General features: G+C 43.0%; 1 protein-coding gene across 3 annotated transcripts in view; it reads right to left on the bottom strand.

Annotated features, from left to right (window-relative positions):
* LOC124133716 overlaps nucleotides 1–22,625 on the bottom strand; it is a 110,379-nt gene extending 87,754 nt beyond the window's left edge. For 2 of the 3 annotated variants that reach the window (XM_046498200.2, XM_046498204.2), the window contains exon 1: nucleotides 22,231–22,625. In XM_046498200.2, coding sequence (XP_046354156.1) covers nucleotides 22,231–22,348 — 118 coding nt within the window. In that variant the 5' untranslated portion in view covers nucleotides 22,349–22,625. Of the gene's footprint in view, nucleotides 1–9,358; nucleotides 9,620–22,230 lie in introns of those variants that run through there. The other variant, XM_046498201.2, reaches the window with a different exon arrangement.
* Between the last annotated feature and the right edge of the window lie 4,931 nt (nucleotides 22,626–27,556).

Here is a 27,556-nt window from a genome sequence, read left to right as displayed (position 1 = left end):
TGATTGAAAAGGATTCTTGCATACGGATTGCGTTCTTACAAATGATATATATTGATTGAAAAGGATTCTTGCACACGGATCGCGTTCTTACAAAGGATATGTATTGATTAAAAACGATTATTGCATACGAATCGCGCTCTTACACAGGATATGTATTGATTAAAAACGATTATTGCATACGAATCGCGCTCTTACAAAGGATATGTATTGATTAAAAACGATTACTGCATACGAATCGCGCTCTTACAAAGGACAGGTATTGATTGAAAGGATTCTTGCTTATTGATTCCAAAGGATACAATTGATACACCCGGTTAATAAAGGATTGATGTATATGGTTCGCTCTCCCACACATGGTTTTAAAACGATTGTTGCTTTCAACTGATACTAAAACGCATTATTGATCCTTTTTCATTTTCTACCAGTGGAGCGGGGTTAAGGTATTCAAATGTTCACAATGTAACGCTGATGACAATTTCCAAGTGAAATTGACAATGCATCTCACTTACGTCGAAAAATCATTACCAAGTCTTTGTTAAATCAAGCCAGTTTATTTCCCTTTAAGAATTAAAAATGAATTAGCAGATCGTAGTATAATTAGAAATCGCCCCTCACCCCGGCAAACGATAGCCCTTAAAATGAAATCTATAGATAACCAAATGAGGTCATAAATCATTCAAGTCTCCAATACCCATTATATCGTGTGAGAAATGCTGACCCTACAACCAATGGGATAGGCTAACACATATGCACAGGAGATATATTGATTGTAATTCTCCCTGGGAATAAATGCATTACCGTCAAAAGAAGATCATTTGATTTAGACACGGAATTCAAAAATCAATGCCAAGCTTTGGTATGATTCTTCATAGGCAACATAAATCAAAATTCCTTTGTATTCCAGAGAGATCTCGTCACGTATTGCCTTGCATAATCTGCTCAATGCTGATCGTACGTTAATGTGTGTTTGAGGTGAGGTGAGGTGAAATTGGGTTTAACGTCGCGTCCAAGATTATTGCACTTATATAGCGACGTGCATGCACGTGTATGTGTGTGTGTGGCTGCTTGTACTAGTCCGGACTGATGCCGATTTATAGTGCTAGCTCACTGAGATACCATGCCGCAGTTTAACATGAATACCCCACTCAGACACAGTATACTGACTCCGAGCCGACCAGTCCTTGTTTTAGCCCCTTAATGCCGAGCGCCAGACAGGGTAACAACAAGTACAATCTTTTAACGTCTTTTTGTATGACGCGGCCCGGGATCGAACCCTGGACCTTCCGCTCTCCGGGCGGACGCTCTACCACAAGACCACGGAGGCGGTCTTAATGTGTGTTTGAATAAATCGTGACGATTTTTAGAAAGTGTATGTCGCGATGTGAGGCATCTTTATATTCTGAGGTCATGATGATGAAAACTGATATGCATTAAGACATCAAAACAGATCTCTTGGGATTGCGGAAAATATTAGCAACTACTTCAGTTGATAACAATGCACTGGAAATTAAAAAAATATTTAGAGTAAAATATTACCTTTGCATATTTGCGTTTTATCCTTGAATTCAAATGTGATATTGATGGAAGGTGCATTTACATTTCATTTCATTTCATTTCATCTCTGGTGATTTCTGAATAGGGGCAGTTTAATATCGGTATTAAATGACATATTGCTACAAATCAGACACAAGTGTGACTGTCTAAAACTGACGAAATACACGTGAATTATTGTAATTGTAAAACGAATCACTGAAAAAATATGTTCGGCATTGTTCGGCATTTTCCGTATAAATAGTACCGCCGACCCATGTAGATCCCGAGTAAGAATACAGCTTCCCAGCAACGTATGCTGGTCGTAAGAGTTGACTCCATGGATCGGATGGTCAGACTCCGGGACTTGGTTGATTGCATGTCATCGTATCGCATTTGCGTGGATCTATGTTCTTGATATCAATTACTGGATCGTAAGGTTCAGATTTAATTATTTACAGATCGTCGTCATATTGCTGAACAACAAACAAAGATAGTACCGCCTAAAGTTAAGCCCCCGTTACACTATCAAAAACTTTTATCAAAACCTTTGTCAAAGTTCATTTTGACCAAGTTTTTGATAGTGTAACATGCCGTCAAAAACTTGACGGGACTTTGATGGAATAGAAACCGATCCTATTTCTCGTCAAACTTTGATCAAAGTTTGATGACGTTGATTTAATTTAGCCAATCAGACTGCAAGGAACATTTACCCCTTTTCAACCGGAAGTGCATAGAGTCAAGTCAAAATGAGTCAACTATTTTGGACTGGCGAGATGTTGGAAGAATAAATTGATTTGTTTCAACAACAAGCAGCCATTCTCGGGACCAAATATGCCTTTGCCTACCCCGACGCCGCCTTCTCAACATGGCAATACACAAAATACATATGATAACAGCAAACAATTCTTCGTCAGTAGCATCCACCTTGGCAAGATAATTCCAACCAAAACTTTGACGGCCTGTCAGAAACTTTGATGAGTGTAAACAGTCCAACTTGGACCAAGAAAACTTGGCCAAGGTTTTCTTTGACCAAGTTTTTCATAGTGTAACGGGGGCTTTAGTATGGACCACTGGTGAAGAACCGGTATCTACAGAAGTCTAGCGGCCAACAGGTAAATGTCCACGGTTACTCGCCGACTCATGTTCAGCCATTGAAACACTTTCAGTGTTCAGAGCCTTACGTGAACTGGTACTGTTGGCCCGTTGCGGGCATGTTTCAGTGGACAAGAGTCCAGTCGAGGGTATCTTAAATATATACAGCTGCTGGTCGCTACACGTTGATGCATTCGGTATCAAAGGGCAGATCCCCAAATTTGACTACATGTTCATGGTATCGGCTGTTCTCTATAACAACGCATCATTCGCCCCGTCCCGGGATGACACGAGCTGTACTCGAATGTACAAGCCAAATCTCGTCACGAAACATCCCGAGTGGTCACGAACGATCTCAACGGCTCGGGCTTGTTTGGCAAAGCGTCAGATATTTATAACAGCAGTGGGAACAAGTGCGAGATTTGCATTCCCTCACATTGCGAGCCAGCCAAATGATGAAGACAATAATCCCATCCTCGCATACCTAAAGCCCAGGTCTGCTATTGCTTGCTGACGATTTACCGTTTATCTCCCATACATGATCGCTGTTCCACGCAACGCCGGTGTTAAAGGGGTTGGTTTTGTACATGTTAAACATCTTGCATATCTGCTTCATTATAAACATGTGAAAATCTTGGATAAGTTGATTAAATATTAGTTTTTTGGCTCTCTATGAGCCATAAAGATACTTCCAGGTGAATTGGAATTTCATTGCAATGTTTAACATAGCATGCAACACAAAAAAGGTAGGGATCAGCAATGCCATGACAAATTACTATAGTGATATGAAGAATCGGGTGATCCTTAACCGTTCTGAGTAGTATATGTACAATTTTAGCATTAATTCCATGTAATTCACTGCTCAACATGTCGTTTGTATAGGCATGAAGTCGTAGTTTACGAATTACAGGGATTAGCATTTTCACTGGATTGTGGGACATCGGTAGAGCAGAATAACAGGATTTAACGCCTCTTTTTACAGTATTTCACTGATATGTCGCGAACTGTGTCTGCCTGAAGTGACAAAGGTCATAGGTCAATGATATGGCTCTATCAGAACGAGAATCAACATCTGAGCGAATCTGGGATTCGGAACCACTATCGCCGGATCCTGACACAGCCAAAGGAAGCAACTCAGCACAGCGAGAAAGTATAAAATTGTTTAGTTCGATTATTAACACTATGCCTGTGTATCATCCTCATATGTTTACTAAGATATAAACCCATGAAGATCCGGGGTAGAATAGGTCTTCAGCAACCCATGCTTGTCGTAAGAGGCGACTAACCGTATCGGTGGTCATGCTCACTGACTTGGTTCATGCATGTCACCGTATCCCAATTACGTGGATCGATGCTCATATCAATCACTGGATTGTCTGGTCCAGACCCGTTTATTTACAAACCTCCGTCATACAGCTGGCATATCACCAATGTCACATCTAATCGAAACAATTGTAATTTTTTATCAACAATTACCATACAGAGTGAAATCACTCCATATAATAGTACGTGAAATATTCATTTTGTCTCAGACCAGCTCAATTGCTGAGTGTCTACATCGCACTTCAATAGACAATAATCAAAGACTCCGTATGCCTATTGCAGCGTTGTTACGCAAACCGAGCACCTACTCCCTGTCTGTGCACGCTTCAACCGCTATTTGAAGGGCATACTCAGAGAGACAAACACGTCTATAGTATGGCGCGCATGGAATAGATTATCCTCATTTATCGATTTGGGCGAAGCTAGTTAATAATAGATTGCGTCTAGCCTAATGAAGCAAAATAACTCATATTGGGGCGGAAGCTATTAATAAACAGAACATCTTTAACGCTCATCATATTTATCGAGTGTTGGCGACATGGATGGCGTTCGTCGAGATAGCGCTTCGGGGTTTGTTCACAGAAAAGCGCATGAAAACGTTAATTCAAAACAGTAGCACATCCTTGAATATCCGGGCTATTAATTCCACATTGAAGTGGTTGCAGTTTCAATTCTCTTGTTAAAGTCGTCTGGGGCCGGGGAAGCGAGCTGCTCAATACAGTTGCGAACTGGTGACAGGTTTTGCTCTTGGTATGCGCAATAAGAGCAAGTCGATTAGACGAGGTTCCGGAACCGGAAGTCGGAACAGAATATTTTCATACATCCGGCAACCGGGTCATTCCCTCTTGAGACTTGTCCGGTTATCAAAACACACGGTTTTTTTCTGGCGAGACTTCCATGATATAAAGCTTCAATACTGCAGACCACCGAACTGGTTTTTAGTCATAAATATATGTGAATGTCAGAGCCATCGTAAAAATAATTGTTGTATATCCATGTGACATCTACTTTATCAATATGCACAAGACATGGATGTTTCCCCTACAAGTAAACTGCCTGACACTGAGACAAAAAGCTCTTCACCTAGGACCAATACAAGTGGGCGTAATACAATTGTGAATAATAATGTTCATAATTATTTAGGCGACTACATTTATAAAAACATTTGTTGTGTTTTCACTGATTAAATGATTTCCTGCCACTCATGATAATTTTAACTTTGCCAGGTCACTCGATGAGAAGAAGATATTGATATTCTCTGTCTATTTAACACTGAAGTTTTTTTGTGGACATGTTCCCAAGCCAATAAAGGGTCTATGCTCCGCGATGTGTTGAATCCCAGTGTAAACGCAGACAGTATGTCTGTACGATAAGGGGAATAATAAACGGCTTGATTATACATCATACAATAAGAGCTTGCGGATAAAACAAACTGGTGTTTGAACAACTTGAATCGAACTTACCAGGGCTGACAATTTGCCCGAGCTTTGGACCCCTAATCGACAATACATCTTCGCTTTTTGTAGGCTGAAAACCATGGTTTACGACCTTGCAGAGTGCATATTATATACCGATGGTTGCTCATTTGTTATTGCGGTAACTTCAATGGCTTTAATGTTTTATTACCTGTTTGTTCGTACAAGTGCGACCCGTGAAGATCTGGGTTAGAGTAAGTCTTCAGCAACCCATGCTTGCCGTTAAAGGCGACTATGCTTGTAGTAAAAGGCGACTAACGGGTTCGGGTGGTTAGTCTAGCTGACTTGGTTGATGCATGTCATCGTATTCCAATTGCGTTGATCGATGCTCATGATCTCAATCAATGGATTGTCTGATCCAGACTCAATTATTTACGGACCGCCGTCATTTAACTGAAATATTGCTGAGTGCGGCGTTCAACAACAAAGAAGTAAACAACATATCTAAAATACTGCATACAAGGTGAGGTAGGTGAGGTACCCGAGATATATATAATAAAGGACAAAATAAGGAAGAAAGCGTCGTCACTGAGCCAATTGCTAGGATCTGATGTGTTCCCTGCACTTGGAAAAGTCTCTGGTGCCCTTCCCTGAACAGACGCAGCTTCAATTTTAGCCGTTTCTTTTCTTTTCATTTTTAATATATCTGAATCAGAGATGTGGTCGGTTCGTTAAAGGACATTTATATTTCTAACTGAGTGTTTGCGTGTTGTTTAACGCCACCAATATTCCAGCTGTGTGACGGCGGTTCTGTAAATGATCGAGTCTGGTTCAGACAATTCAGTGATCAACATCATGCGCATCGATCTACGCAATTGAGATAAGATGGCATGCATCAACCAAGTCGGCAAGCCTGACGACCCGAACGACTCTCACGACAAGCATGGATTGCTGAAGATCAGTTCTATTTGTAGTTAATTGGTTTTTATAATGTATATTTATCATTGACAAAAAAATAATTTTTTTGTAACACTCCTAAGCACAACAGCCTTGAACATTATTCACGGTTTTCACAGTGACTGTGTATAAAATAATACCATTGACATTAAGCAAATAACATATGGGTCACATTCACATCAAGTCATGTCCGTAATCATTGCTATAACCATTAAAAAAAACACGGAAATAAGGACAATTGTATGGCTGGGACGAGTCCAAATTTACTACCCGGGTACCTGATCCCCTACTACCCGACCCTACCCGGGTACCCACCGTAGGTCTCAAGAGTAGCTACAAAATGTTCATTTGGGAGCCCTTTACCGGAGCCCTTTACCGGAGCCCTGGCAAAAAGTGTTCAGATATAGTATAAAACGATCTGATCGTGCATACACTGAAGTTGAAAACATATAAAAGTCAGAAGGAATGTGTGCACAGTCAGAAAGAAATGCGAACATGAGCGAGTTGTGCTGGTGTAACCATGGAATTTTATTGTTATTGTCATTTAACCGTGTATCCCATGGCATCCGGGTCCTACCCGAGCTACCCGTCCCAGCCCTAGACACTTGTCAAACTACCGTTTTGAATCTCAGGTGATTATTACAAAAAACCAGGACGTTACTTCTCCATAAGGGTTAGGCTGCTTGAAAAGTTTATTCCCCAGTTGAAACGACTCCATCGAATGTTGTCCGATTGTATATCAGTGTCTTTAAGAGCAATACCGCCATGTCTATGAAGCCGCTCACGCAACAGAGTCATGCACATACGTTTAAGCAACTATAGAACCGGAAATGTTTGAAATATTTAACTTAGCGTTAAAATTTTCGGGCCGTTCTGGGAACATGTGATAAATGTAATTCATTTACAAATGTTGGAGGTTTAACACGCACATGCTGCTGGAACTGTCGCTACTGCGCAAACATGCAACGCTGCCGGCAAAGTGGGCGAACCGGGCAAAATAATACTGTTTAGATCGCCATTACGGCCGGCTCGTACAGGAAATAAGCTAAGCCGCGAAGACCCATCCATCAATGTCCATTACCCTGTTATGAAACCTTTATTGCAGGTTTCACTTTGGTTGGCTTGGGGGACGAATATCTCCAGGTTTACAACCGTCACTGACAGTGCTGGTTAGAGGGAGAAGGTGGCCATTAGTAGGGGAGAAAGAAGATGAGAGAAGGATGAATGAGTGAGTGAGTGGATATTGATTTTGGCTTCATGAACAAATTCCAACTTTTCTTGGCTAGGTAAAAGGATGTGAAAAGGAACAATATATTGTAAGAAGATACACGTGACACGATACAACTGATAAGTGACAGACGAACGCTTAGTCTCATTAAAATATGTTATTTTGAAACAAACAACTCCCTTTAAATTCAAAAGGAATTCTATTCAGTTGGGTGGGAGATTCAGGACAATCTAGACTTGCTTCATTTGGATACATCATGGCAGTTAGGGCTGGGCAGAGGGGGAAATAATATGGTTCAGGGACTTTGAGACAGACTAGGAACGTGAGAAAGGTGGGATAGTGGGTCGATATTCCGCAATGTCACAGCTTTCAACGACAAGGTCGAGTCTGAACCAGACAAACCAGTGATCGAATGTGTGAGTGAGTGAGAATGTTTTCACGCCGCTGTTAGCAATATTCCTGTAATATCACGACAGGGGACACCATTAATGTTTTACACGTACCCTAATGGCGAATCAAACTGTGGTGAGGAGCGAATGCTTAAGCACTAGGTTATCCCACTGCCCCTCGAATGTTTGACTGAGTATGTCTTTACGCCGCTTTTAGAGTTCTACTACACCAAATCAGAACCAGTTTGGACAGTGCGGTTTTCGTAGGGGAGCCTTCAGTGCAGATCGAGAGATGTCTGCAGGCTGTGATTGGAGGATATTCTGTAAGATTTTTATGTCTTTCAACTGTACATCCATCCAGTTATTAAAACTGACCATGTTTTTCTATATTTAGTACTGTCTTTTTCAACATGATGACTTATGCTGAATGTGACCACAGCTATTTTCAAGTAGGTGACATTTGGTGCGAAACTGGGGGTGGTGTGTTTAGCTTCCTGTACTCGGAAAAGGAGATGGCTAAGCTAGTAATTTTTTATGTATTTATTGCTGCTCTATTGCTGCCAAACTGTGCACACACGTACAGGTAATAGCTGTTGAATGCTTAGTTAATTATTTTTTTAAAATATAACGTTACTATAGAAGTCTATGGGAAAACATTTGGTTGTGTTTAACCTTTAGAACTATTGCAGCAATATAGCGGCGGGAGACACCAGAAACTGGCTTCACACATTGTATCCATGTGGGGAATCGAACCCGAGCATTCGGCGAGATGAGCGAACGCTTGAACCACCATGCTACCCTACCGCTATCGAAGGTCTGAACAACGATCTACTCCGTCGGGGTACGATGACACGTGATGCGCCGGATCCCAAGTGACCTTGGCCGACCTGCATGGTAGTCATGCATGACGTAATGGATGCATAATGGAGAGGGGTTTTTAATCCATCGCGATAAACGTCAATTATCCCCCACATGCCTCGAAATGAGAAGCAAACTCAACTACGATCAACATCAAAATACCTTTCTGCCTCATCAAACCGAAGTGCAGTTCGAGAGTACAATACTTCGGTACAGACCAAAGGCATGTCAGAACTTCGACTGCGCTTAAGCAGGACTGTTTATTATGCAAATCAAAACAATAACAACATTTTTCTGCTTAATCCAACCCTTATCTCGAAGTCCTGTTCGAGCGTACAACACTTCTGTACAACCGAAGGCAAGTCAGAACTTCGACCTCGCTAAAGCAAGGTTGTCTATTAAGCAAATCAGAATAATAACATTTTTCTGCCTAATCCAACCCTCTCTCGAAGTCCAGATCGAGAGTACAATACTTCGGTACAACCGAAGGCAAGTCAGAACTTCGACCTCGCTTAAGCAGGTCTGTCGGTTAAAATTGGAACAATAACATTATGAACACTGACCGTCTTCAGGCTGTTGTCGTGGTGGCCGAAACTGGTGAATCTGTAGAATTGTAGTCGGCATCTGGTAAACTGGGCGACTGTCTGACATAAATGGCGCAAGCAGACCGGATATGAAGAAAACTCCGATTGAGGCAAATATAACGATCCTATATCACTTGGCAAGGTCGCATCGCAATCAGACCCGGACAACGAATTATTACATTGAGAATAATGTGGGTCGTATGGGGTCACCTTGTGCCGCCACTTCCTTTAAAACATACTTCATAACGTGACAGCAGCGGAGGGAGACGGTGTCAGGTTATGCTTGCAGGTAAGACGTGGTAATAAAACAAGAGAGCTGACAGGTGCTTGGCAGGACACTGAGCGAAAGGCTGCATATGAATGAAGCATATTAATGTCAAAGGGCCACAACGAATGGAGGACGCGGTGACATTTTGCAGTCTCATTTTATCGACGTTGAGTAGACGTTTGTGACGAAAGCTGCACTTCAAATACATGAACCCGTGAACATCCGGGTTAGACCTGATCTGCCGCAACCCATGATTGTCGTAAGAGGCGACTTACAGGATGGGGGGATCAGGCTCACATGTCATTGTATCCCAATTGCGTAGATCGATGCTGATTATGTTAATCACTGGATTGTCTGGTCCAGACTCGGTTATTTTCAGACCACAAACCTCCTTCATACAATTGTTATATTAATGAGGGCGTTTTTTAACAACTAAAATTCAAACTTAAATGCACGATAATTGGATAATTGGATAATCATCTGTATTTTGTATCACATTCAGCGCTACAACCACGGGGGAAAAGTGAGTGAGTGAGTATGGTTTTACGCCGCTTTTAGCAATATTCAAACTATCACGGCGGAAACACTAGAAATGGGCTTCATACTGTATACATGTGGGGAATCGAACATGGGAACACGCCAACACTTTAACCACTAGGCTATTCCACTGCCCCTATTGGCCCAGTGAAGACCCGGGGTAGAATAGGTCTTCAGCAACCCATGCTTGTCGTAAAAGGCGACTATGCTTGTCGTAAGGGCCGACTAACGGGATCAGGTGGTCAGGCTCGCTGACTCGGTTGATGCATATTATCGCATCCCAATTGCGTAGATCGATGCTCATGAAGTCAATCACTGGATTCAGATTCGATTATTTACAGACGGCCTTCATATAACTGGAATATTTCTGAGTGCGGCCTTAAACAACAAACAAACAGTATCAAGTTTTTGTCCTTATGATCAAACAAGCATTTAATCCGTTTTCTATGTCCATCTATTATCTCAAACATGGCAAACAGACATCACACAAATTTACAAACAAACAGACCGACCCTACGGCTAAAGGAAGGGTAGTATTGTCTTAGATCAAGCAGTTTATAAATATCCATTCTATTCAGTTCAATTTTCCGTATTGCGAGGCTTCAACTTTAGATGTATCCTATCGTTTCAAATCACAAACGTTCCTCTCATGAACAATTATGCGAGATAATGAAAGTGCAAGATATTATTATTAGTAGTATTATGATAATCATAATCATAATCATAATAATAAAGAACGCGGTTTCAAAAACTAAACATCTGCAAAAGAAAGTAAACATGGGCAAAAGAAAGTACAGCCATGTAGACAGCCATGTTTTATAGTGGCTAAAAAATGAAACAAACAAGAAAGGTTTTTCGATGGTGATGTATTTTACTTTGCATTTTGGACATTTTTGGCCCGGCGGTATTTGTGTTTGTTTGTTTATCTTCACATAACATTATAGAAAGTAACGAATTCTTTAAAACGAATAAACGGATAAATCAACCTGGTTTGACATCTCAAAGTGTCCTTGAATCAATATTTCACGTTTATTCGAATATCACGTTTTAAATACGGTGTCACCTGGTTGTGAAGGTAACCAAAAACACCAATATTGAATTACTAACACTGAAAGTGTTCGTATTTCTTAATACCATCATATCAGGTCTCAGTATGAATTATAAATAAAGACAGTGTTTCGGATTTCCTGTAGCGTTGCGGGGCGGTCGGGTAGCCTAGTGGTTAAAGCGTTCGCTCGTCACGCCGAAGACCCGGGTTCGATTCCCGACATGGGTACAACGTGTGAAGCTCATTTCTGGTGTCCCCCGCCGTGATATTGCTGGAATATTGCTAAAAGCGGCGTAAAACCATACTCACTCACTAAAGCGTTGGATAGTTCAGTGCAATTGAGATTAGGAACAACGCTCATTCATGACACCTTGTCGGACAGGCTTGAACTTGTCTGTCAATCACGTGGCCATGACATCATGGTTTGGATATTTACATAGTTAAATATTTCACCTTGTTCACAGTGACGCATATAATCTGCGTTACGAGTGAGTGTGTGACTTAGGTTTGTTGCCGCTTTCACAGGATACCTGTTATATCGGGTGTGACAGATTAATGGGAGAAGGTGATGCACAGCGTGGACCACCTACCGCGAAATTCACGAAGCTAAACCTCCAAGGATCATTATTAGGACGAATCTGGGATTCGAACCCACGATCACCCGATCACGTCACAGCTAGTGTTTTTGTTTTGTTTGTTGTTTAACGCCACACTCAGCAATATTCCAGCAATATGACGGCGGTCTGCATAAATAATCGAGTCTGGACCAGACAATCCAGTGATTAAACCATGAACTTCGATCCACGCAATTGGGATACGATGACGTGCATCAACCAAGTCAGCGAGCCTGACCACCCGATCCCGTTAGTCGCCTCTTACGACAAGTATAGTCGCCTTTTACGACAAGCATGGGTTGCTGAAGACCCATTCTACCCCGGATCTTCACGTGTCCATAACTAGTGAAGCAAAGCAGGTCAATGTGTTGGCCAAAGAGTGAACATTGTTTAACGCATCAGTCATCGATACTAAATCTATTCACTGTGTTTCGTAAGGAATTCAAATAATGGTACGATAACTAGTGTTTGCAGTGTTTTATAACGTAACAACCCTAACCAGAAAGTTCATCCTTTGGGTTTTAGGTATATGTAACAGGTCTCAGTTTCGACCTCCACCTGAAAGGAAAACCTGTGGTAAGTTTGAACTGGTTTGAAATACGAAAGCTCGATATGACAGAGTGAGTGAGTTTGGTTTAACGCTGCTTTTAACAGTATTCCAGTTATATCACGGCACGTCAGCTTAATGTGGGAGGAAGGTCAGAAGTGATGCAGGTCCCATCTTCCCGAGGCAAGGGAGTTAACTGACTATAAAAGTGCAGTCTCCACTGACTTTTAAAGTCAGTTAACTCTCTTGCCTCGGGAAGATGTGCAGGTCATAGACGTTTACCACTTCGGTGAAACCCACGAGGACGGGTATTGTGCTGACAAACCTAGAAACATAATCAGGGCGAACCGGGATTCCAACCTACAATCATAGGTTTCTTGCGTGCTCAAGGGACGCAACTCTACAGTTCTAATCGCGGCGCCTTAGACGGCATGGCCACCTGTGCCCCCTCGAAATGACAGAAGCCACTACAATAATACAAGTTGATTAAAGTTGTTTCAGAGTGAGTGTGTTTGGTTTAACGTAGCTTTGAACAGTAGTTCTGCAATATCACGGCGCGTCAGCTTAATGTGGGAGGAAGGTCCGAAGTGATGCAGGTCCCATCTTCCCGAGGCAAGGGAGTTAACTGACTATAAAAGTCCAGTTTCCACTGACTTTTAAAGTCAGTTAACTCTCTTGCCTCGGGAACATGTGCAGGTCATAGACGTTTACCACTTTGGTGAAACCCACGAGCACGGGTATGGTGCTGATAAACCTAGAAACATAATCGGGGCGAACCGGGATTCCAGCCCACAATCATAGGTTTCTGGCATGCCCAAGGGACGCAACTCTACACTTCTAATCGCGGCGCCTTAGACGACAACACCACCTGTGCCCCCTCGAAATAACAGAAGCTACTACGATAATACAAGTTGAATAAAGTTGTTTCAGAGTGAGTGTGTTTAGTTTAACGTAGCTTAGAACAGTAGTTCTGCACTATCACGGCGCGTCAGCTTAATGTGGGAGGAAAGCCCGAAGCTGTGGAAGTCTCAGACGTGTACCAAAGCAACGAGTACGCGTATGGTGCAGACAAACCTAGAAACATCGGATTTGAACTAGGGCTGGGGCGAGTCCAAATTTACTACCTGGGTACCCACCTCCCTATTACCCGACCCTACCCGGGTACCCACTGTAGGTCTCAGAAGATGTCTTAAAATGTCCGATTGAGAACATCTTTAGCATTGCCCTGACAAAACGTTTTTAGATACATGTATTAAACAATCTGGTCATTCATACCCTGAAGTTGAATTAAGTTATATGTTTATTCAACCACAGTCGGAAAGAAATGCGACATTAGTGACTTGTAGTGTCACCATAGAGTTCTAGATAATTTTTGTCATTAAACAATATATCACGTGATTAATAGAGTTCGAGATATTTTTTGTCATTAAACAATATATCACGTGACTAACCACGGGTCCGGGTAGTCCTATGGGTACCCGGGTCCTATTTGTACCCACCCGACGTGAGTACCCGAGTTACCCGTCCCAGCCCTAATTTGGACCCACAATCATGTTTCTGGCGTGCCCAAGGGACGCAACTATAAACAGCGAATTGCGGCGTCTTGACGACTGGGCCACCCGTGCACCCAGTTTTACAACATATCTTGAATGTATTTTAAAGATGCTTCTTCCATGTACATACGACTGCTTTAAGAATATATTTCACTTTCCACTCCAGAGGTTAGCAAAACACGTCATATTGAACTATGTTCGCAGAACCCTAAAGAAAATAAAGACAAACCAAGGAACAAGAAAATATACACAAAATAAACGACCACAGAGGGAATCTTTTTCACACAGGTGTCAGATGTATATTTATATAACTCTGCTCCGGAAACCAACAATGACCTTTTCCAACAATAAAATATGTTTCCATGGAAACGAATCATATTCTTTAATTCTCTCCGGAAACTATCACCGGCGGATAGAGGCACCGACAGTCACCCGTTGTAGCCCAGGGGACTGGAATAATTATAGAATATTAATATAATTATAGAATAGTATCTGTTAACAGAGGATTATCATTAGATGGCGCTTCGAAGCTGACGAGTCTACATCAAGCATGTGGGATTCCTTCTATTGGGGGACGGTCGGTAGCGTAGTGGTTAAAGCGTTCGCTCGTCACGCCGATGACCCGGGTTTGATTCCCGATATGGGTGCAATGTGTGAAGCCCATTTCTGGTGTCCCCCGCCGTGATATTGCTGGAATATTGCTAAAAGCGGCACTCACTCACTCCTTCTATTGGAACACAGGCTAATACCAGTCTACGGACGAGCAGCTCGGACGAAATCGAAAGTTCCACGTTCCGGTCTCTATGCGTTAAATCACGGGTTAATATTGCTGACAGCGGCGTAAAACTAAACTCACTCACTCCTGTCTGGGTAGATGTTGCTAAGCCAGCAGGGAATGGGTACCTGGAAGGATGAGATGGTAAGGCGACTATAGATCTACCGGCGCCTAATAGACAGCTTGTGTTGTATACTCTTCGGGGAGCCGAATGAACTTAAAGTGTACACTGTACATTGACCGCGGTTGTAACACTGTGTAGCAACGCCGGGTACCTATCCAAGTTTGAAGTCAGGCGCTTTATAAATGCAGTAGTAGCAGCAGCAGCAGCAGCAGCAGCAGCAGCAGCAGTAGTATTAGTAGTAATAGCAATAGTAGTAGAAGTAGTAGTAGTAGTAGTAGTAGTAGCAGTAGTAGTAGCAGTAGTAGTAGGAGGAGGAGGAGCAGCAGCAGCAGTAGCAGTAGGATGATGATGTACAGTCGTTATGTGAAATACTCTCACGCTCCGTGTCGAGGTAGGAGGGACCTTCGCAAATACTTCGAATTACCCGAGATTCGACACAACGGAAAATGAACTCAATGAACATGAAGAATGAATAACACGAAACATGCGGCAAGCAAACAACGAGAAAATGAATAAATGTTGACTTATCAGAGTACATTTGTGCTGAAGTACATGTTTGGGGCTGGAAAATGACTTCGAGACAACCGTACCTTCGACACATCCGAGGTTAAATGATAATGAATACAGAATGAATATGCACGGGCCAAGCTTTTACTTCGAGGCAACCGTAAGTTCGACACGTCAAAATTCCACAGAACTGTGTTTTCGTGTACGTGTGAAAATCAACACCACTGCCGTCACGACACTAATCAATAATCATATATGGTCCAACACACCTGGGAAAGATTAACACTCTGCCAGCACTAGAAAGACGGAGAAGCTTTGACCTGCATTGATATTATTTCGAAAGTGAATTCATATGCCTATTGTTATTTGTTGATATTAGTATTGCCGCGTGTGCTGTATTTGACCTCAACAAAACGCCACAAGACGGAAAGCATTCTACTTCATGCAAAAAAAAACACAGTACTTATTATCCACGTTGCAAGTCAGGCGCTTAAAAAATGCATTTTATAGTAGTAGTAGTAGTAGTAGTAGTGCTGGTGGTGGTAGTAGCCGGGAAGCATTCTACTTCATGCAACAGAAGCTCCCCAGTTAACAGTTCATAATACAATAAAACTCATTTCAAGACCTAGTGACCTAAAGACCTCGTATCTAGGGAAACCAAATAAGTCGAAACCTCATTATTACGGAAACCTCACAAGTCACCGTGTTTTTATGGATACCTTGCAACTCAACAGCTGTACCTCATTCCAAGCCAAGACCTCGTTTGGCATGCAATACGCCCACCTCCTAACTTATATAGGGGACTGGTCATTTATTACTGGGGAGGGGTGTAATAAAAAAATGACACAGCGAAAGAGGGGCGTGTGCCGAAATTCGCTATGAAGGATGGGAGGGGTGGGGGGGGGTGTGGGGGTGGGGGTGGGGTGGGGGGGGGGGGGAACTAATCTCTCACACACACACCACCCCCAACTCCACCAAACACCCCCCCCCCCCCCCCCCCCCCCCCCCCAATCCCATAATAAATGACGAGTATCTAAGTTAGCACTTTGGTTTTCTTATAAAATGTGATTCAATTAGTCAATTTCTAAAATGCCTGATTATTTTAGTCAATTTGTAAATAATGCGAAATTATTTCTGTCAATTTCTAAAATGACTAAAAATATGTAGGCGTTTTGTGAATTGCTTAAGTTAAAATTTCAGTCGTTTTACACATTGACTGTAACATATATATTGCACATCAAGTCCAGACCGGGATGGTTAGTAAAGTTCGCAAACAGGCGACATGCTACCCAAAAGGTCATTTCACTTGCCAAGGTTCACCTGCATACACGACCCTTCACAAAAATTCCACTGCATTGGTTCCCAACGACGGCGGCTGTCGCGCGGTATTTTCAGCCGGCCTTCAGTCATGGACACAAATGGGGTTAGAAACGAAATAACTAACTATGCCATGGTATATCTGGTGTTGCGGTCGACAGTTCCAACGTGGCGGCGTCGCTTCTACCGCCGGTCAAAACACACGTCTTGGCAACGCTTGACCTTTCACTCCCAGCTGGACAACACAAACATGGACGGTGGCAAGTTCTCAGCCTCCTAATGCGTGATTCGTCCCCAGTGGCTATTTTACTGAAGCGCAAGGTTGTCAAGATTTAATGATATTTTGGTAATCCCGTCCCGGCTTACCGAACGGTTACTGTAAGGAATGTTTTAATTCAATTAAAGTTACATAACTAAGAAAACAAGGGTTGGGGTTTACGTGCTCACATTTACCTAGTGGGCAAAATGTAACCTTAGGGGTAGATTTCGTCATATAAATATGTTATTTTAATTGACCCCAGGGGGTTAAATATCCAAACTTAATAGGTGGAGCAGATTTCGTACTCCTGGGGAAAGAAGTGTATGTACACTAGGCTTAAGGCACCGCAATTCGCTCTGCGGGGTTGTGTCCCTTTTGTGTATCAGAATCCTGTGATTCGCATCCTGATTCGAGATCATTATGTTTCTAGATTTGTCAGTACCATAGTCCTGCTCGTGGTAAACGTCTGGATCAGTCAGGGACACACACACACCCCCCCCCCCCCCCCCCACACACACACACACACACACAATATCACACACACACACACACACACACACACACACACACACACACACACACACACACACACACACACACACACACACACACACACACACAAGACCCGGGTTCGATTCCTGGTGTCCCCCGTAGTGATATTGCTGGAATTTTGCTAAAATTAAAAGCGGCGTAAAAACATACTCACTCACTCATGTCGGCGTTAAACCCATCTCACTCACTCACTCAACGCCCGTACTCACTTGGTAACCATGATTTGTCCCTGAGTGTGTTGATCAAGACGTTTATATTTGGAATGGTACTGACCATATTTACCGGGGTCCAGTGCATAGACAAAGGAAGATGACTTGTTTATTCAATCTAACAATGTCTCACACTTAACACAACGCCAAGCGATGGGCTCGGTGATCGTACATAAGTAGCACCATGAATCACATCTGACATGGTCGCTGAACACTTTCACAGCCTTCCAGCGCCAGGAACAGTCTCCAGTCTCGCCAGTACATCTAAACATCCCTACCCTGTCCCCTGCCCGGGCCAAGCTGTGACATATGGCATCATAACATGCATAGGTTCCGCCGTACGAGCTGCCCAATAGCTCAAGTCAGGCTGATGTATTATCCGGCCGGCCCCTTACATGGTGGACAGCTTGCAATGACCGGACCTTGCTGTGATATATTGTATTATAACATGCATGGGCTTCACCGTACAAGCTGTCCCATGGCTCAAGTCAGGCTGATGTATTGTCCGGCCGGTCCCTAACATAACAGGACGTCTCGTAGTGACCGTTATGACCGTTTCACTGTACGTACTTATGGGTTTTAAATACATACGCAAATTTCGAAACCTTGCATTTGTTAAAGGTAGTCATCGACAGCTAGTTCGAAGAGCTGCTTTTCCCCCAAACGAGGAATAATGTTGTTCAAAGTCACTGTTTGTTGGATGAAAAAACGGAATGGTAAATAGCATCTTCCCGAGGCAAGGTAGTTAACCGACTATAACAGTCCAGTTTCCACCCTTGTCGAACAAGGCTGGAATTATGGAGTAATGTTTTGTCTGGACTTGCAAGTCTATGCATTGTCCAATCAAAATCGCGTAACGAAATCGACATCCGGTTCGTAAACTGCGGTGCAGATTTAGGTCGATTGCAAGATTTGCAAAGCATTTGTACTGTCACTGGGCGTGTACAGATATTTTCCAAATCTTTTCATGTTTTAAATCAAGGTGTTCAAGCAAGTTGATGCATTTCGCGAAATAAGACCCGTTTAATAACAATATAGATCTATATTTTCCATCAGACGGTCTTGACTGGGCACCGCCGTTTTGTTTGAAGCAAATGCAAGTAATATGATAGGTGGAATCTGATTGGTCAATAGGAGGAACATAGAAGGGGCATGGAAGGGACATAATATATTTCTTTCTTTTTTTTATTGTTTAATGCCGCACTCAGCAGTATTCAAGCTATATGACGACGGTCTGTAAAGAATAGAGTCTGGACTAGACAATCCAGTGATTAACATCATGAGCTTCGTTGCACGCACTTGGGATACGATGACATGAATCCACCAAGTCAGCGAGTCTGACCAACCGATCCCGTTAGTCGCCTCTTACGACAAGCATAGTAGCCTTTTACCGCAAGCATGGGTTGCTGAAGGCCTATTCGCGGGTCGACATAACTAGTAATGGGGCTACAATCGAGCCACGGCATTCCAGCCTAGTTCGGCAAGGATGGAAACTGGACTATTAGAGACAGTTAACCCCTTGCATCTGGAAGATGGGTGAAAGAGGAAAGATAAGTGAGTACAGTTTTACGCCGCTTTAGCAACACTCCAGCAATATCACGACGGGGGCACAAGAAACGGGCTTCACACATTTGATCCATATGGGAAATAGAAACCGGGCCTTCAGCATGACGAGCGAACGCGTTAACCGCTGGACTACCCCACCGCTCTTAGAGGGCCGGAGGCGGGGAATGGGCTCATAGAATGAGGGATCCATCACTGAACCAATGGATTAATAGGATGCTGATAGTTAAAGATAACACTGGCGAATATAAGACAGATTGATAGATGGGAAAAGATGAAATCTAGAAAGGCATACACAGCCACCGCTGTACAAATCTATTCATACTGCACGCCACATACAACCTTGATGTGCTCTGGCCGCAGTAAATCACAACGTGTTTCAACACATGTATTTAATCAAGTGAACTTACGAGAAAGCATTTGCGCAGAAAATCGATTTTCTAAGACGCTTCCGAAAAGGTTTTAAATCAGAACATACGGAGTACGCATTAACGCTAGGTACAGATTGTGTACAGATTGTGTACAGAATGTGTACATTGTCAACATCTGCAGGGGGATGAAAGGAATAGCCGTGTGTACACAGTGATACAGAATCGCGGAACTAGGCCTTTCAGAGACAGCATTGCCCTTGTGGTATAAAACGTGGCCATAATAGTTCATTCTTAGACCATGTAGAGTACGTGTACTTATAATAAAACAGTTAATACATGGGACTTTACATCCTACGGCTAGAGTGAGTGAGTTGGGTTTAACGCATGTTTGAACAGTTTTCCAGTGACATCACGGCTTCTTGTGGGAGGAAAGCCTGAAGTGATGCAGGTCTCAGCATTAACCATTTTGGTGAAGTTTACGACACCGGGTATGGTGCGGACAAACCTAGAAACATTAATCGAACGAGGATTCGAACCCACGATCAAAGGCTTCTAGTGTGCCAAAGGGACGCAACTCTGCACAACGACAGCGGCGCCTTAAAGGACTAGACCACCCGTGCTGCCTCGTATGATTAAAATGTTAAGTGTAAAGACACTTTTTTTTGAAGTCACTAACCATGTCATGTTTATACGTATTTAATACAATAAATTTACATGGGGCGTTACGTCTTAGGTTCAGATTGTTACATAGATTTAGTACAATACATTTAAAACACAAGTTTCAAATTACAATGAGCAGCGCAGATGTTAGCAAGACGAAAGTACACGTTGGTGTTCATCACTCGAGTCTGTTGAATGGTCGCTGAGGGGTAGATTGTTCATATTTAAGATCATTCACACTGTTTGCCCTATACAAAGGACCTGTGGAACTGTGGACTATGGATTACACTTGGCGGGGGAGTTTCAAATTTAATTCACGAGGGAATAATCCGTGGCTCGGTGTTGAGAGAAGTTGTTTTTTTTCTGAGGTTGATACCAAGTCTTTTGGCTTGCAAGAAAATTTGAAATAAAATTGAAAAAAAATCGTGTGGGTTACTTGATCACAAAAGTCAGATGAGTCAAAGTTGTTAGTGGGAAGACGTCACAAAAAATCATCATTGACGTTCTGCACGCACGCACGCACGCACGCACACACACACACACACACACATACATACATATGTTGATATTTTTCCAAGGACCGTTTTAAAATTGTCAACAACAATTAATCAATAATGTCATCCAAAGTGGGCTGCCAAAACATATATAATTTTCAGTGAGGCCTTTCGACAAAATATATTTTCACCGATACGCCCATCTTATTCATGGTCTTGCTTATTTACAAAAAAGAAACCATAGCAATGTGACGTCATATGAGTGCATCAGGATGAAGCCAGCTATTGTTTGTTCCAGAAAATTTTATGTGATATCAGAATATAACATTGACCCAGGCGATATCTAATTGTATGTGTCATTCAAACTTTGTCCCCATTTTCTTATGAAGGATATTAGGCAATATATAGATTAGCCAGCTCGTAACACGGAATTAAGTATTTTATTAAATGTGAATTAATGTTGATTTAAAAATCCTTCATATAGTTAAGCTATTGTGTAAACACTGTGCTTAAGCACTGTTCATGAAACGAACAAACTGAATTGAATTGAGTTGTATGTGGATGAATGGGAAAACGTCCGTGAAAACCCAGGGTATTCCATACATGTCACGGATCGCTAACCAAACACCATCGGGTCAACGCTCGTCAAACTCTTGTATATTTCACACACTAGTACATGTATAGCAACAGAACGGCTACGAATAGCATTAGCACAACTTGTACATTTCATTTACATAACTTGAGTATCGGAATGTGTTCATTCCATGAGTCAGCCAGCCAGGTGTATCTAGTACAATCAAGCTATTCAATTAGTCCGTGGATTTCATGCTGCACAGCCTGGAATGCATACACGGCCCTTCTTCTTCCGGTACATTGTTACCTGCAACCAACTACCCGTTGATTACAGGTATGCGGTTATATATTTCCGCAGGCTTTCACGGACCCAGATCCAAGTCATACCAGTGACTGTGTCCATTAGCCTGCGACCCATATACAGCGCTACTATATTATTAAACGTTCACTACGAACGGCCTCACAGTCCCTGGCTAAATCTTCGATCGAGCTATATTTATCAGTCCTCGGGAACGAGGCTGTCGGAAAGAAAAATCAATGATTTTCCCGACCTGAAAATATCCTTACTGACGACAGAGCAATTGTCACCTTGTCCCGTTTGTATATAACATGTCAACTCACACACCCCGAGAAATCAACAACTCTGATAGCAAACGCTACGCCAGGTCGACTCCAAACCACACGGAACTTGTTTGTTATGCTAACATTGCAGTCCAAATGAATAAATGTCCCAAAGTAAAAGTATCCAAGTATTTTTTCAGTAGTCGGATCAGCTGTGGAGCGGTAACTGGGAAATAAGAACGTCAACAAAAACACACCTTGCAGGCTCTGCATGTCGCCTAAGACAAGATTGAATGTGAAGGTACGTTCTCGGACCTACCTGTGCGTTTGGAGATCTTTACATCGTCGTGGTCATAGTCGTTGAGGGACAAGAGTTCACCGTTCTCCGGGGCCTGGTTATCCATAGTAGCCGATGCCAGTCGCTGAACTTGGGCCATTATAATAACCAGCAATGATATCCAGGTTGCAAGGCACTCGCTTCATACGTCACTCAGCATAGCCGGAAGAGGCCGGGCGTGAACGGCAAATGCAAACAGGTAGACGAGAATGCTTCGTGGAGCGTGACCATTCCACGCTCAGACGACACTGACTCGTTAACTCCCCGTTGAGGTGGCGATTAGTTGACGGGAGGCGGGTTTGCCAGGGGTCGAGGATGATCTGACATTACTGAACCAATCGGCGGCTCATGGGGGACACGTTCGGGAAGCCGGGTGCGATAATCGGCTCGAACTTTATAAGTTAGTACGTATTTGAACACTGTTGCGTGGAGAGTGGGTTTTCAATGTTTAATGGTTGCATCTGCGGCGGCGAAAATCGATTGCGTGTATTACACGAGAGACACAACATTGCCTTGTTAACTTAGTAATCAATATACAATTACATATCAGCAGAGATGCAGAGATAGTTTGTAACAAAGGGGATTACGAATCGACTGTAAGTGAATGCGAACGTATTGTAGTTCTTAGAACGAAAGTTCATCCGTTTCTGTCGTGCTGCTTGTACTTGCAATCGATTGAATCTCATCTTTGGGTGGATGGCCATCTTTCTTAGCCTGTCAACATGGCGGGAAGACATGGCTTCGATTTCCTTGTGGCACCAGCAGACCGGAGACACTGTCAGCGGGCGTTCGTCTTGGGAATTAACATGTTGCTGTGTATTAGACTCTTGGGTAGCATGGATAGCGTGTTCGCTCGTCGCTCTGTGGGTAAGGTTCAATTCCCACATGAGACGTGTTAAAGATTGCGATGCAAAACGTTTCGCGTTCTATACAATTAAAATGAAGGTTTATATATAGCATAGTCCCATTGTCATCGTATCTTTATGTAACCGGTGCGGATATTTAAGGAATGTGACGATAGTTGGCTACAGGACCACCAGTCGGGTTCATTATATGAGTGAGTGAGTGAGTGAGTGAGTGAGTGAGTTGGGTTTAACGCCGCTTTTAACAGTATTCCAGTCATATCACGGATGTGTCATTATATGAGACATTGTATATCAACGTGGGTCGATTCTTAAACTGGTTTGTCTACCAAACATTATTGCACTAAGTAGGCTGTCTCGGTGCCATTTGCGGACAACTTTGTACAACATTCATCTCACAATATCGCGGGGGCGGGGGACGCCTAGTGGTAAAAGCGTTCGCTCATCACGCCGAAGACCCGGGTTCGATTCCCGACATGGGTACAGTGTGTGAAGCCCATTTCTGGTGTCCCCCGCCGTGATATTGCTGAAATATTGCTAAAAGCTGCGTAAAACCATACTCACTCACTCAATTTGTGAATCCAATTTTTGATGTTCCCCGCTGTGATATTTCTGGAATATTGCTAAAAAGGGGGTTAAATATACTCACTCACTATACTATCGCGATGTTTAGCCACTGTGTCAATACACGTGTGTAGATAGAGGGTGAGTTCGAGAATGAGCTGTGGGGTTGAAAGGTTATCATGAACACTTCACGCCGTGATAACAGATATCCGGATTGCATTATCGTTCAACTCGATCGGAATGTTTCGACTCTTCCACCGTCACAATCAGATAACAAATCCCATTTTCAACATACCAAAAGCCGTGATAGGTTTCTCAGAGTCGGACTCCATCCGTGGTAGATAGAGCGTCTGCCCAGAGAGCGAATGTCGGTAGTTCGATTCCCGTGCCGCGTCATACCAAGACTTAAAAAGATTGTACTTGTTGTTACTCTGCCTCCTGCTCGGCATTAAGGAGACAAAACAAGGACTGGTCAGCTCAAAGTCACTATACTATGCGGTGTATCCATGTTAAACTGCGGCATGGCATCTCGGTGGTCTGAGACTATAAAACACAAACACTCACTCGCACGCGCGCGCGCGCGAGCTTGCCAGTCTCTATAGAAGTGCAATATCTTGAACGTGACTTTAACCCGGCGATCTGTTAATAATCGAGTCTGGACCAGATAATCCAGTGATTGATATCATGAGCATCGATCCACGCAATTGGAATACGATGACATGCATCCACCAAGTCAGCGAGCCTGACCACCCGATCCCGTTAGTCGCCTCTTACGACAAGCATATACCTTTTTCGGCAAGAATGGGTTGCTGAAGACTTATTCTACCCCGGGTCTTCATGGGTCAGTTGAGTGGGTGAGTGAGTTGGGTTTTACGCCACGATTAGCAATAGTCAATCCATATAACCACGGAGGGAAACCATCAGAAATGGCCGTTTACACACTGCCCCCGTGTGGGGTATTCTCCCAGCTCACTCAAGCTAACTCTTCAACCACTAGAAAACCCAACTGCTTCTTTCTTCAAGTGTGATCGTGGGCGACTTCTGTTGTAAGCGGCTTGTGGACCAGCCGAAGTCGTCTGAACGCGTGGTATCGTTTTTTAGGCTTCACTGAAGCAGTTTACAATCTCATATCTTGCGTTTATTACATGTTTCAAGATTTATTATCCTGTAATCTTCAACGTTGACCCTCGTTAATCCGGTCGATCAGGCTGTATGGATTAATGGGTCGACCTGCTCACGACAGTACGGTATGTGAGTTTAAAGTATCGCCCATCATTCTGCAATATACATTTGCCAAACACGTCTATAAAATCTGTTCGGATGGCACTTCTGAAATGATGTTGTATATCGTCTTTCGGAAAGCCATCATTGTGTCATGAAATGCGGTGAATTACCCCAAGATTATAAAGCCATTGAAACTACAGTGTACTCGTCTGCTACCTCGCGTTTTATTATCTGGATCAAGCTAACAATAATAACAGCAACATCTATGATTACCCTTATTAGACAGAGACAATGTCTTGATTTCATTGAAGGCACTAATTACGTCTAGACCAACATCGTTATGGGAACCAGATGGTCGATCTAGATTATCTTTAGTTCTCGGGGCACTGAGAGGTGAGGTGAAATTGGGTTTAACGTCGCGTCCAAGATTATTGCACTTATATAGCGACGTGCATGTACGTGTGTGTGTTTGTGTGGCTGCGTGTGCTAGTCCGGACTGATGCCGATTTATAGTTCTAGCTCACTGAGATACCATGCCGCAGTTTAACATGAATACCCCACTCAGACACAGTATACTGACTCCGAGCCGACCAGTCCTTGTTTTAGCCCCTCAATGCCGAGCGCCAGACAGGGTAACAACAAGTACCATCTTTTAACGTCTTTTGGTATGACGCGGCCGGGGATCGAACCCCGGACCTTCCGCTCTCCGGCCGGACGCTCTACCACTAGACCAAGGAGGCGGTCCGGACACTGAGACATAACCAGAGTACATACACCGATATGGTCTCTGACATAACGCAAAACTCGAAGACAAAATTTAAGTTGTTTTTTTTTCTTGGCTCTTGACACGCATTACTTTATCAAGACAGAAAGCTGATCTGTGTCAAATGAATATCATCGTTCGTGAAGGGTTTCTAGTTACCCTGGTAATGATGGCCGCTGGATGGAGTTAAGAACAGAGTTGCCTCCCTTGTGTGTAACCCAACCACTGAACATGTCACTGCTTGCGTTCGAAACCTGGACGATCCAGGTGATCCCGTGTTGACAAAGACATAACCAAAGTTAACCACGGCTGACCAGTGTTAGCATATGTTAACTGATTACGTCATACGGTTGACCTAAATTGACCATACCTACTATATAGACACACATATATACGTATATATTCCCATACATACGTATTCTGATATGTGCAAGGAAAATTAAACTTTCGATTGTTGATATATATACTTTAAAATCAATAATGTAACTTTAATGATGATTGTGCATCTCGGTTTGATGTACTTCGGGCTATTTTGAACATTCATATCTTATTACATGCAATAAATAGAAATGGTAGAATGAGAGCTTGTCAGCCTTGAAACACTGGTTAACCTCTCGTCGTTGTGTGTTGTAGCAATACATGTAGCTGTTGTGTTTCCGTTTGTTTGTTTGTTGTTTAACGTCGCAATATTCCAGCTATGTGACGGCGGTCTGTAAATAATCGAGTCTGGACCAGGCAATCCAGTGATTGACATCATGAGCATCGATCCACGCAATTGCGATACGATGACATGCATCAACCAAGTCAGTGAGCCCGACCACGCGAACCCATTAGTCGCCTCTTCCGACAAGGCATAGGTTGCCGAAGATGAATTCTAACCCGGTCAGGGAGTCTGACCACCCGATCCCGTTAGTCGCCTCTTACGGCAAGCATGGGCTGCTGAGGACCTATTCTACCCCAGATCTTCACGGGGCTGTTAGTCTTAGGACTGTATCGTATTTTGACAACCCCCACTTTGGAAGAAGTGACCGAAAAAATATCCTATCCCATGGCCCCTTGACAGTTAAATGGCGGGCCCCTGAAGCGTTGCAATCTCGCACAATGACATCCACCTGCAACAAGGTCTCATGTTGCGGATAAAGAGGAACATTTATAGGATGATCAACACACCATTAACTCTCTGACGCCACTGTATACTATATGGTGAGACAGCACCCAGTTAGCTCCCATGTCACCTTCAGTGTTAAACCCCTCAGAGCAACACCTCGTGTCATTCATGCAACTCCTAACCGATTTTTGTGTTTTTCTGTCGTTTAACGCCGCTCAGCTAGTTGCATGACAGTGGTCTGTATAATAATCGAGTCTGGATCAGACAATCCAGTGATTAACCTGTTCATCGATCTACGCAATTGTGCTACAATGACATGCACCAACCAAGTCAGTGAGTCTGACCACGCGAACCCGTTAGTCGCCTCTTACGACAAGGGCGTAGGTTGCTGAAGCACCCGATCCAGGAAATATTACCTACTACTAGCACAGAGTTGTTAGCAACTATGACCTGCTACTAGTAGGTACAAAGACGGTCTCTACGTCTCTGGAGACTAACATTTACTGCTACTACTAGCTAACAGTAACAATTAAATAGCATAACCATATTAGGATGTATGTTCACAGGGGCGCATTTCACGCCATATTGGAATATGCAGTGTCCAACCCAGCATTCAGCAGATGGTAGGATGTCTGTCATCATTTTGTTGTTGTTTTTTATCTCCGGTCTAGACAGGCTAGACTTAGATTTAGTATCTTCATACGGTATATGTATTTTATACATCACCTAATTACAATTTTAACAACCAATAGATAGATCTATAGATATATATATATAGTAATCCGG

Source organism: Haliotis rufescens, unplaced genomic scaffold (genome assembly GCF_023055435.1).
Source record: "Haliotis rufescens isolate VD_foot unplaced genomic scaffold, xgHalRufe1.0.p SCAF_7, whole genome shotgun sequence".
NCBI classification, from domain to species: Eukaryota; Metazoa; Mollusca; class Gastropoda; order Lepetellida; family Haliotidae; genus Haliotis; species Haliotis rufescens.
This window is presented reverse-complemented; position numbering and strand designations above follow the sequence as displayed.